This window comes from Cololabis saira, chromosome 22 (genome assembly GCF_033807715.1).
Source record: "Cololabis saira isolate AMF1-May2022 chromosome 22, fColSai1.1, whole genome shotgun sequence".
NCBI classification, from domain to species: domain Eukaryota; kingdom Metazoa; phylum Chordata; class Actinopteri; order Beloniformes; family Belonidae; genus Cololabis; species Cololabis saira.
Window position 1 is genome coordinate 28,429,575 of NC_084608.1, and position 13,456 is coordinate 28,443,030.

The window sequence follows — 13,456 nt, forward strand, 5'->3', positions numbered from 1 at the left end:
AGTGGCAGAAAGACTGAGTGGCAGAAAGACTGAGTGGCAGAAAGACTGAGTGGCAGAAAGACTGAGTGGCAGTGTAATCTTTCAGTTTGAGCAAGTGGAAAACATCTAAAATTGGAAAGAGCTGTTGTGCGATCGACTCTACTCATAGATTTAGCAAGAAATTGGAGTTATCGTTTAACAGACTGCCGAAAAATAAGCTTAAGAGAGACAAATGGATCACTGCAATTCGCAGAAACAACTGGATTCCAAGAACCGAAACGTGGATTTGTGGTTCCCATTTTGTATCAGGTAATGTTGGATTTTTGGGTAGCTAACGTTAAACGGTCAAATCATAAAGTTTGGTGTCCTCATCACTTTAATTTATACAACAAATCCTGCCTTGAAGTCGGACCAAGCGTCAAGACTTTTGTAAGCCTTCAAGCTTTGCTTTGTGTATTTCCCCGGCGTAGAAATTAAGTACATATAAATATCAGGAAACTCAATTCGTGGCCAAATATTAATGTCCATGGACCACTGGTTCTTGGGGTAACTGTACGGGTCACTGTCAAGTCCAACTGCATTTAATTTAAGCCGATAATCAGCTGTTATCACATCTTCTCCACTAGTTGCAGCCGTTTTAGCTGATATTTTGCCACTCAGTGCGAGTAAGGGGGCGTGACATCAATGCATTCCCTCTATAGTGAATGACTAATCGTTAGTTACTGTACATCCCTACTTCCAACCAAGTCTAATAACGTACAAACACGTCTAATAATCGCTGAGTTGACATTTTCTCACTTGGGCCATTAGGTTGTCCATCATTTTCTTAGGGCAATATATTAAATTCTAGGTGTATAAATATCATTGTCCCGGAGTTAGTGATGGTGTTCATTCATGTTGGCGTACTTAATTATGAGATATGCCTCCCCTTTATGATTTATTTATTCATTTTGGGACAGGTAATTCCCTAATAGTAGCTTTTGGCACAATTATCAAAACAAATATATTTAATATATTTGTTTCAAAGAACTTTTGTATTGTTTCAGAAATGATCTGTTCTTGAAGGTCAGAAGGTCTGTTTTTATCTCATGACTTACTTCATGGACGATTCAATAGTAGATTAAGTTTATTTTGCGTGTATAACCCATCCCATTAAGCATCATCTTCACAAGGCACTGTATTACTCTATCCCTATGCAACCTCCACGGGTGGAAAATGCAGTTTTGGTCAAGACAATGAACAGAAAAACAAGCAAAAGCTCATTAAACTGCTTACTAAGTTAACTAAACAATGCAGTACATGATTGATGTACACACGCGCCTCTCAATATGCACAGTTTTCCCCTCAATTAAGATTTGGAATACCACATCTTGACAGTTGCCAGCACGAAGATGAAGCTGGGATGAAATGACTCATCAAAGTGGCAAAGCTTCCTGTGTAAGTGTTGGTTGCTTGGCAAAGCATGAATCCAGTGTTTAATATTTTAGTATAACAATATAATTACAGCATATAATTAGCTTTCTGGAAACAATCAGGTCAAGACCTACAGTCTACAGAAAATAACTTACGTTTGGGACTTTTTGGGATAAGCCAGGTTTTTTCTGGTGGTGTTTCTTTTTTTTTTTTTTTAAACAGCTTTGACTTTTTGCCTGTAATTTGATCAGTTTTATAACTGGATCATAATATCAGTTTTCAGATTGCTAAAATGATCCAACCAGGCAACACATATTTAAATTTGTTTTTTTTACTTTTCTGACATTGCTATAAAAGTATTGCAATTTTGATAACAGAAAAGATTTACTGTAAAATTCTTACATTTTTGTCCCACTTCTTATACATTGTACTACATATTTGTCTTTTATTTTTCATATTATTTTATATAACTAACTTATTTATTTTTGGGATCAATAATGCAGTAGTTGACAGTGTTTCAAACTATTTTGGCATGTCTTGCACGTGTATGAAAATTAAAGGCTCATTTTAATCAGTGCAGGATTGTAGTTGGGTAGTTTGCTCCACGGGGGGCGACATGTGCAAAACCTATGAATAAATGTACTAATGTTGTTGGGCTGTGCATCATTTTGACATAACGAAAGTTTAAAATTTTGCCAGGATTGTAAACATCCTCATAGCCATAAAAGCTTATTAATTATGTTTTATAGTAATATGTAGTTGCGCATTAGGGAGTGGGTTATATTCACTTTTTTTCTCTCCATTTTCACTGAAATTTTGATTAATGTGTGTGGTAGTTGATTTGTCTGGTTCTCAAAAAACAAATAGGTATAATTGGAATTCAGATAGAACATAAATGGAAAGAGAGGGATTGATTCTCTCATATTCACATTTTAATGCATTAAATAATTTTTTTTTTTTTTATGTTGGCAGGATTGTAAACATCCTCAGAGCCAATATATAAAAGCTTATTAATGATATTTTATAGTAATATGTAGCTTGGTTGAATGTAGTTGCGCATTAGGGGGGGGTTATATTCAAATTTAATGCAATAAATAATTGTTTTCTTGAATGATAGTGGTAAATAATAAGATCCCCAAACTGTTCACGTCCCGTCTTCAGCCCCCCCCCCACTCCTCCTCCTCCTCCTCCTCCTCCTCCTCCTCCTCCTCCTCCTCCTCCTCCTCCTCCTCCTCCTCACCGGTTCTCCCTCCTGCTTCCTTCCCTGCTCATTTTAATCAGTGCAGGATTGTAGTTGGGTAGTTTGCTCCACGGGGGGGCGACATGCGCAAAACCTATGAATACATTACTGATGTTGTTGGGCTGTGCATCATTTAAAATGACTAAAGTTTTAAATGATGGCAGGATTGTAAACATCCTCATAGCCAATAAATGAAAGCGTATTAATTATGTTTTTTATAGTAATATGTATGGTTAAATGTAATAATAATAACACTTTTTTTTTTTTCCTCCATTTTCAGTGTGTGTGTGTGTGTGTGTGTGTGTGTGTGTGTGTGTGTGTGTGTGTGTGTGTGTGTGTGTGTGTGTGTGTGTGTGTGTGTGTGTGTGTGTGTGTGTGTGTTTTAATTGATTTGTTTTGTTCTCCTAAAAAAATAAAAAATCGGTAAAATGGAAAATCAATGGAAAGAGAGGGATTGGTTCTCTGATATTCAAATGTTAATGCTTTTTTTATGTTGGCAGGATTATAAACAGCATTATAGCCAATGAATGAAGGCTTATTAATACTTATTAATGATGTTTTATAGTAATATGTAGTTGCGCATTAGGGGATGGGGTTATATTCACTTTTTTTTTCTTTTTTCTCCATTTTCACTGAAATTTTATCGTGTGTGTGTGTGTGTGTGTGTGTGTGTGTGTGTGTGTGTGTGTGTGTGTGTGTGTGTGTGTGTGTGTGTGTGTGTGTGTGTGTGTGTGTGTGTGTGTGTGTGTGTGTGTGTGTGTGTGTGTGTTAATTGATTTGTTTGGTTCTCCAAAAAAAATAGGGGAAATGGAAATTCAGATTGGAAAGAGAGGGATTGTTTCTCTTATTTAAATTTTATTTTTTTTAATTTTTTTTTTTATGTTGGCAGTATTATAAACATTATTATAGCCAATGAATGAAAGCTTATTAATGATGTTTTATAGTAATATGTAGTTGCGCAATAGGGGGCGGGGTTATATTCAAATTTTAATGCATTAAATAATAGTTTTCTTGAATGAGATTGGTAAATAATAAGATCCCCAAACTGAGGGTCCCATCTCCATCATCCCTCCTCCTCCTCCTCTTTCCTTCCCTCCTTTCCTCTCCTCCTCTCCTCCTCCCGGCTTGTATACATACATATATGATGTTTTATAGTGATATGTAGTTAGGGGGTGGGGTTATATCCAAATTTTAATGCATTAGTTGTTTTTTTTTTTTTTTTTTAATGTTGGCAGGATTATAAACATCCTCATAGCCAATAAATGAAAGCTTATTGATGTTTTATAGTAATATGTTGTTAGGGGGCGGGGTTATATTCACTTTTTTTTTAAATGTTCTCCATTTTCACTGAAATTTTATTGTGTGTGTGTGTGTGTGTGTGTGTGTGTGTGTGTGTGTGTGTGTGTGTGTGTGTGTGTGTGTGTGTGTGTGTGTTTTAATTGATTTGTTTGGTTCTCAAAAAAATAGGTGAAATGGAAATTCAGATTGGAAAGAGAGGGATTGGTTGTTATTTAAATTTTAATTATTATTATTTTTTTTTAATGTTGGCAGTATATAAACATCATTATAGCCAATGAATGAAGGCTTATATATGATGTTTTATAGTCATATGTAGTTAGGGGGCAGGGTTATATTCAAATTTTAATGCATTATTATTATTATTTTTTTTTAAATGTTGGCAGGATTATAAACATCCTGTGTGTTTATTGATTTATTTGGTTCTCAAAAAAAATAGGTGAAATGGAAATTCATATTGGAAATAGAGGGATTGGTTCTCATTGGTTCTCTTATTTAAATTGTAATTTTGTTTTTATGTTGGCAGGATTATAAACATCATTATAGCCAATGAATGAAAGCTTATTAATTTTTATTTTTTTTTTATTTTTATTGAAATATATGAACAGGAAAATGTTACATCACTGTAGGACAAAATGTAGATACACAAATATAGAATATTTCACATTTCAAATTTACATATCCATGAAAAACAAAGTAAAAGAACAAAAAAATAAAGAAGCTCGAGATACAAGATTTATATTAAATTGTATTCTTCACAGTCTTCTAGTTTTGCTGGCTTTAGGATTAATACTTTCTTTCAAAGATTTTAAATAGGATGAAAAAAGTGCATGAAAGCTTATTAATGATGTTTTATAGTCATGTGTAGTTGCGCATTAGGGGGCGGGGCTGTATTCAAATTTTAATGCATTAAACAATAGTTTTTATTGAATGAGAGTGGTAAATAATAAGATCCCCAAACTGAGGGTCCCATCTCCATCATCCCTCTTCCTCCTCTCTCCTTCTCTCCTTCCCTCCTTTTCTTTCCTTTCCTCTCCTCCTCTCCTCCTCCCGGCTCGTCGGAGCGCGCAGGCGTGCTGCCCTGCGTGGGAATGGCTGTTCTAGTGATCGAGGGGGTTGGGCCGCGCCGAGCGAGCGAGCTGCGAGCTGCATGAGTTTGTAATGTCCGCCATGTTGGCCATGGCGCACTGAGCCGCGGAGGACCAGCGGAGCGCAGCAGCGACACACACCGACGGAGAGCACCGAGACCCGGGCCTGCCGGGGCTCTGCGCAGCGCTGCCACGGACCTTCTCCACTCACCTGCTCGGAAACCGTCCCAGATTCCTCCATGAGAACTCAAACCAGACCTGCTGTTACTCCGAGCAGATTTATGCGTCTTTTATCGTGAAAAAAAAAAAAAAATGAGTAAATTGTCGTTTCGGGCTCGGGCGCTGGATGCTGGTAAGCCCCTGCCCGTCTTCCGCTGCGAGGATCTGCCGGACCTGCACGAATATGCCTCCATCAACCGGGCTGTACCGCAGATGCCGACTGGGATGGAGAAAGAAGAGGAATCGGTATTTATGTGTATTTATTTGCGCCCCGGTTGAGCACTTTGACGGGGTGTTCGTGTCGACGGATGCAACTATGTTGCCTGCGCAAGCTTGTGCAAAATGGCGGCCACATCGGCCCCTTTCCTTCACACGACGGATCTCGACGGGCGTTTGAATTTGCTCATCCGTTTCACCGCGTGTGGGATTGTGAGCTTTAACTACTCCGATATTTTATCCACGAAGCGTGTTTTGTGCACTGGTTCCCCGCGAAACGGCGCCCGAATGCACAAAGAAGTCACGTGATCCGCGTCGGCGCCGCCATTTTGTTGACTTTCTCTTGGGCGAGCGGGACAGGCCGCGGGCGCGCGCACCGGCGGCGCGCCGCCGCCAGGGGGCGACGTTGAGCCGCGCCGGCTCTGACAGCTGACAGGCAGCCGCCATGTGTGCTGCTGTTAGGAGGAGAAAGCTGATTAATTAACAAGAAATAACAACCTTACACTAATTGCTGCATTGCAAAGTCCAGACTGGCTTTATGTGCACATTTTGATACTTGAGCATAGGGTTGCCAACTCCCTGTAAACTAAATAAGGGACACCTCAACCAGATTCCTAGTGTTGTGAATTCTTTTTAGCCCCTTTTTTGTGAGTGAAACGGTTTTTTAACTATTTGACTCGAACCTGAATTGAATTAGATGCTTATATTTGAAAGCCATGAACACGTGGAAAACAAATTATTATCCAGCAATTCACTTTAATACATAATAACAAAATGAACTGAATAAGATAAGTATCTTTCTTAAACAGAAACCTGTCCTGCTTAACTTAAAATTGTATAAATGAGTATAAAACAATAGAAAGAAAGCAGAACATCCATTCTGTAATAGTACAAGTTTTTTTTAGTGCAATAACAAAAGTGCAAACAGAAAGTCTGTAGAAAACTTGTAAACAACAGCTCAATACCATTTTCCATTGGCATTTTATGACTATTTTTTGACTCTCACAGTAATATGGGACAAAGTGCGTCCCTTTTCAGCTCAATACGGGATGCATACTTTAGTTTATAAATATGGGATGCATACTTTAGTTTATAAATACGGGACGATTCTGTTTTTCAAGGGGGGGTTGGCAACCCTACTTGAGCAGTATTTTGACAGTCAGAGAGAATGGTAATGATCTCTTGAGCTCTTCAGTCTGTGCTTCTGCTTTTACTATCAAAGACTAGTGAGTTGCAACAGTGATGTTGGTAAAAAACACACTGTAGAAGATTAGTGGAGTCGATTTATTGACAGTTTTAACCCCACTGTCAGAATTGGCATTATACTTATGGTTTCCCGGGAGTCCTGCATGGTTTCCTTCAAAGATGCTGTGATTGATACGGATGAGATGTGATGTGTGGTTTGACATGTTACATCTTTCATTTACAGTTGCAAACTAATAAATCCACGTTATAGTTGTAGAAAGATGCTGTTAAACTATTTAAAAGTTGTGTGCCTTTCGATCTAGAGCTGGTTTGGTGTTTGAATTCAGACCGTAAGTCGAGTTTTGTAAGTCTGTTCATAATGGAATTTTACTTGGACACATTGAATGCTTTTATATTAGTGCAATTTTGGTTTGCAAACAAAAATGTTTCCATTTAGAAACATGGTGAGTTTAGCAAAACTATCAGAAAAAAGTTTCTGCACTCGGATGGGTTTGTTTGTCTGAGATTCAAAAACACGTTGCTCAATGGAAACACATTTTCTGCATAGCGAAGAGATTCACTTTCACTTATCTGTAGGAACCGGCTTCCCTGGTGTGATTTGTGCAGGCTGTTGCCTCATCTAACTCCTCCAAAGTTGCACAAGTGGTTGTAAAGTTTTGAATCCACGGCTCCTCCGGGAGACTGGATGATGCCCTCCAAGAATCCCCTCACATGTGGTCGGCTCCACCCACGAGGGGCTTTCCCTGCGCTGATTGGTCACGCGTGTCTGTCTTTTTCGAGGGAAAAGCATTGACAGTTCGTGCTTGCAGGAATTCAAACGAAACTACCAAAACGTGAGGAAGTTCTGATTTTTATTCGTCATTCTCAGAGGACACTTCTTGTGTGATTTGAGAAAACGCAACTTAGTCACAGTCATTTCACAGTTGGGTTTCATCAATATTTCAAACTATGGCCGGGTGGGATGGCTTGAATTCCAGTTGAGGTGCCGGTAATTCCTTCAGCAGACACAAACACAGGGAGGCCACTGACACAATGCAAAGTCAGCAGAGCTCCAGCCGCGGCCCCGCCGGCTCCCCCCAACCTACTGTAAACATACACACTGTGTCATTACATAACAGCGTGACATAAGAGATAAAGAGGACAGTTTTACTACGAGCCAGTGGCTGACTGAGCTCCGTGACCCACATCCTGTCCAGTAACAATGGAGCGGCTGTCCTGAGCAGACTAAATGAGCGCACGAGGGACTGCGAGTAATGTCGAGGTGGCGAGTAGCTGCAGCGTGCAGGGCTTTTGCATCGCTGCCATAAAACATGCACGCATACTTAGATTTGATATATTGAGCTGTGGTTAATTCACCGTATTTAGTTTGCCGACTGTAACGCTGGATTTGAGGATTTGGGCATTTGTGGATTTGTCATTGTGACTGTATTTTTTTACGTCTGCCTCATCAGCATTCGCAGCATCAAGCCTGCCAGACTCGATTAACCCCTAAATGCATAATTTGTGCCATCAGTGTTGTGCTGTGGATCAGAATACCTGATGTTGGATTTACTAATGCAGTTAACCGTTGGCCTACAGGGCTCCGCTCTGTTTTATGTCTAGATTTCAGACTTAAATAGTTCAATTAGCACGTTTAAATGTTAACATTTGCACTGTGGACGGCGGCCAGGATCACTAGGTAGAAATGGATAATGTTGGGAGTGAAAAAAGGACAGACGGCTTTTAATAATCAAGTAGATCCTAGAGGTCTGGAATTAAAACTAATTCTGTTCAGAATTATTGATCATGAGGTGGAATTGGGCGTAAAAGTTTATATCTGCTCTGAATGTTTTAAATCAGCAGTTTTGCATCAGGAAACACTTGAGCTGTGATTTGTAAGTCCACATTAGTGCGCTGGATGTTTCCTGGCCGTTAGTTAAAGCAACTTCTGACAGTGTTGGTAAATATTGATCACCTCCTGGCTTTTATGAAGGTATAAATGTGTGGCAGTGTTTCTGGGACTAATCAGCTGGTTGTGTCTTAGTTGAGCGTACACATGGGAGTCCTCAACACTTCCTCGCCTTCCTGCGGTCAGCATGGACCTGAAAACACCTGCAGGAGGCCACTCTCGTTGCCATGGCAACTTTTATAGGAGTCTCTTTTTTTCCTCCCCTTTTTACATTTAATGCAAGGAACATGTAGTGCTGTGGAAATGATGTTCTCTCTCTCCCGTATCTGCGTATCTTACCATGAGAGACTATCTGAACGGCCTTGCCTCCTTTTGTTGTTGTTTCTATTATTATTAAACTGCATCTTCTCTGGGCCGAGGCTTATTTCACATCGTCTGCAGCAGAGCACGTCTGTCCTGTGGCTGAAAGTGCCGTTTCTCATCGGCCAGACAAGCGTTGTTGTCGGAGATGAGCCGTGCAGGACCGTCCCTGGGAAAAGATTTGTTTCAACAAGATGATGAAAGCCCCCGTTCTGTAAACAGCGTGATGTTGTTGTAAGAGCGTTGGCTCCAGACTGACCTCCCAGCGGTCCAGATCGACTGGACCCAGAAAAAACACTTGTGCACTAATATAAAATATTGCACAATAAAGGGAGGCCCAAACTTAGCAGCAGCTTGTTACATGATACTCTCCTAAGACGTAGCTGCTCTGTATGCTCCGTCAGGTCCTGGGCTTGTCCTGGGATGCCCTTCCTGACATGTAGTCAATAACACCAGCTCATTTGTGTCAGATGTGTTCAGATGTCTTAACAATCTGCTGTAGTAGTTGTGCAGACGGGTTACGGGGAGGCAGAGTACCATGCTGCGTCCAAGTGTGCAACGATGGGCACGGTAAACGAGACTACATCTGTGTTGATGGCTATTTAGTATTTACCAGCACTGCACATGGTTGTACAAGTCTGGAATAACAGAAACGTTCATATAAACCAGGTGGAAAGCTAAAGGATTTCAAATCCACAGATAGAAACTGCCTGTAGACCTGAATCCTTAAGTTGTCTGCTGTATTAAAGTACGGTCTCATTTACAATGGTAAGATGAGTGAAGCTGGTTCACCCCTAAATGCATAATAGTTGATGGGAGTTGAACATTTAGGCCCAATCCCAATACACCCCCTACTTTCTTTCACTAGCCCTACTTTCTATCACTACACGAAAAAAAAAGAAGGGATTGATTTTAGGGCATTTGAAATCTTCCCAGGGGCCTGTCCCAATACTCCCACTACTCCTACTTTCAGCATCACCCCTAAAACCAGAAGCTGAGAGCCAACCCGATGTTTTCGGAGATGAGAAAAGCCGCCGGCTCGAAGCAGCAGCCGGAGTACAGACGTGATCACGCTGCGCCGTCGTCCCGGGGAGAAACCTGCAGCTCTGTGGAGAATTACCGCTTGCTGAAATAAATCATTTAGGAAGATAAATGTTGGTTTAATAGATGAAATCTAACAGTTGTAGCTACGCCTGTTAAGACATTTGCTCAGAAAACTTCGGGATTTCTGCCTGCCGGCTCCGGAGCTGATTTATGGGTCCGCGTTAAATCGACGCAGAGGTTACGCGCGCCGTACGCCGTACCCTACGCCGTACCCTACGCCGTAGGCTCTGCGTTGGTGTAATGCGGAACCATAAATCAGCCTTTTGTTCTGGCGAGGTTTGAAAAAGACTTCGCAACAACGGGCAAGCGAGTGATTATATACATTCACTGAGTGAATATTATGAAAGTAAAATATATATTTCTCGCTAGAAATGTAATCAAAACGCATTTTTATGCAGAAACTAACTCAAAATATTGATTTTATTCCCTAAAAAATAATAAATGTCCGCCATGTTTTTGTTTTTTTTGATTCAGTCCGCAAATGATGACGAAAAGCATTCTAGGAAATGTTTCTGTCCCTAGAAAACTAGCGAGGATCGGAAATCCCTACACCTGTAGGGATAGATTCATAGCCACTACACTACATTTCTTCACTAACCCTAGGTGAAAAGAGGAATTGGGACACCACTACCCTCACGGGAACGCGCAAAATTTAGGGGTAGGGCTGAAAACTAGGGGTTGGGGGAGTATTGGGACAGGGCCTTAATGTCTGGGGGGGGGGGGGAGCCGTGCGTGTGTATGATCGTACAGTATTTTTGTGTCAACTTTAACTTTGAAACTGTTGCATTCGGTCCAAGAATAAACAAAGAACCCCTTCTTGTGTGTGTGCACGTGTGTGCCATTCAAAAAAAGCCCCTAATCTGCAGTCGCCCGGTTCCTGAGCAGAGGAAATCCCAGGCTGTTAACGGTGGTTGTGAAGATCACAGCTGTGAGAGATTAGAATATGTTTAGGTCAGAGGAGGGTTAGGGCAGCCGGCTGAACGCTGCCAGACATTCATCACAGGAACCTGCGGAGGCCGGTCTGGTGCAGGCTCAGGTTTCTCCTCGTTTCACGCAGGATTCTCAACCCTCCACCATTGATGGTCATTCACGGGTCGGCGTGGTTTCCCACTGATTATTGCTCCAGGGCATAGAGAAGCTACACGGCATGTTTTTCTGCCCTTGTATCTGTGTGAATTCACAGATGCACACAGTAGCTTCATCAACACATAAATGAGGCTTCAAGCCTTATTTACCAATGCATATATTCATTTTTTTAAAACCAATTCTCCATTTAATCCATTAATTTTTCAGCCTTGAAGGAAACTTCCAGCTCAGACTCATATAATGTATGTTATCAATAGGTATTGTATTATTTAAGTGTAAATGGTCCAGCCTTGAATGTTAGAAGCTCTTGTGATGTCAGATCAAGAAGTCATTAGTCATGAAAGTGTTGTAAACACAGGGGTTGAATTGATCCCTGGTTACTGTTGCTAACGGGCTGCAAGATTTCTTTTTCCTATTATGTAGATGTCTTTAACATTTTCAGTAGCAGATGTGCTGTAGTTTGATGCCGTGTTCTCAGCTTTTTAACCTTCAGTTGAGAGCAAGGAAATGGTTGGCTCCTCTGTCAGCGGTGTGAAGTGATGCCGCTGCGTTTTACATTCCCGCTCAGACGACCATGTTTATCAATTTATACCCGCCAAGCAATTGGTTGTGACATTTACTCTGACACGAGGGTGTTGTATGGCTTTTCTTGGACGATTCCAGTGGGAAAATCACAGAATCAGTCTCGTATCTGGACACGCTTAAGCGTTTTTCAGTCTGTTTTAATATGGTGGGAAGAGCTGATAACGACTCTGAGCCGATAACAAAGCAGAGCGTAGACCTGAATGGGCTGAATATGTAAATAAGAGGCACCGCCGCCGCGCTCTTATTGACGATGCTGTTCTCGTGCAGCTGATTCTGCAACACGAACTTGATCTATAACACGAGGCAACGGGTGTGTGATAAGGCCTGTTGTAACAATTATAACCCACATTCAGCACCCTATTATTCATTTAATTATGTCATCTATGATCAGCATGCATGCGCGTTCCAGATGTTCAACGTGGGTGCGTGCTACGATACAATTATGATAGTGATGTAGAATCACTAACGAGCAGAGTATGTTGTATTTTGGTGTATGGTGTAGGGCTGCAGCTATCGAATATTTTTGTAATAGAGTATTCTAGTGAAAATTCCATCGATTAATCGAGTAATCGGATAAAACATATTTTTGTTTAGTTAAAAAGCTATTAAAAATATTCATAAGTTGTTAGATGTTAATTGACATCACTAAGACTAAATTATATAATACAGTAGGTTCATGGCTGTGCATTTAAAAACCCTGAACTTACACCAGTTGACCAAATTCACTGCCTTCACTCAAAAAACTAAGGATCTTACCAAGAAGTTTTCTTATTTCTAACCTAAAAATGCCATTACACCTGATAACACACATCACTTAAAAGGTTAGGTGTTTTTCCCACGTGTTTCAATTGAACTTTCATTTGTGTCAAGTAGGGCTGAAATGATTCCTCGAATAATTCGATTACAAAAAATGATCGAGGAATTTTCTCTGCCTCGAGGAATCGTTTAATTAATTAATTAATTAATGTATTTATTTTTTTCGTTTAATTTCACCAGCTCAAAGCCTCGTATTACGCCCGGACCACATTTAATGCGACACAACACGCTGACGCTGCGCACGTTAAAGGGGGGAGAAAGAGGCGGCGGATATGTTTGTTTTGTAACATGCCATGCTCAGGCAGTCTGCAATGGCCAAGACGGGAGACACATGTAGTTCAGTGCTTAACTTTTATTTTTAATCCACGCTATATTATTCTAGTCCGTTCTCCTATATGTTCCCCCTCTAAATGTTCCGCGTTAAATCGACGCAGAGTCTACGCCGCTCTCCGGCGAGGGCGGAGAGCGGCGGTCCGACTGGCCGGGCTGCGCTGGCGTGCAGGCTCTCCACGGCGTCGCCGTAGCCTACGGCGTAGGGTACGCAGCGACGCGCACCATACTGCGTTGTTGTAACGCGGAACCATAAATCAGCCTTTACCCGGTACATAAACCTCTGTTCCCGCTACAGTTTTAACTAAAAGAAAAGGCAGAAAATGTCAGAAAAATAAAAACGTAATAAAGCTAACTGGGTAGTTTTCATTTCATTTTATCTCTATAGTCATTCATGGATAAAACAAGCAGCACTGGTGCCTAATGTGCTCCAATACAGCAGGTCTCATAATTTTATTTTGAACACTGCCAAAACTCTAACTTAAAACTTAACTAGAACTTAAAATGTGCTTGACACAAATGAAAGTTCAATTGAAACACGTGGGAAAAACACCTAACCTTTTAAGTTATGTGTGTTATCAGGTGTAATGGCATTTTTAGGTTAGAAATAAGAACATTTCTTGGTAAGAT

General features: G+C 40.8%; 1 protein-coding gene across 1 annotated transcript in view; it reads left to right on the plus strand.

Annotated features, from left to right (window-relative positions):
- The first annotated feature begins 5,077 nt into the window (after positions 1-5,077).
- The window catches only part of LOC133423212 (enhancer of polycomb homolog 1-like), a 35,768-nt gene continuing 27,389 nt past the window's right edge, over positions 5,078-13,456 (plus strand). Inside the window, exon 1 of the mRNA XM_061713375.1 lies at positions 5,078-5,481. Within this exon, the coding sequence (XP_061569359.1) occupies positions 5,329-5,481 (153 nt within the window). The 5' untranslated portion in view covers positions 5,078-5,328. The remainder of the gene's footprint in view (positions 5,482-13,456) is intronic.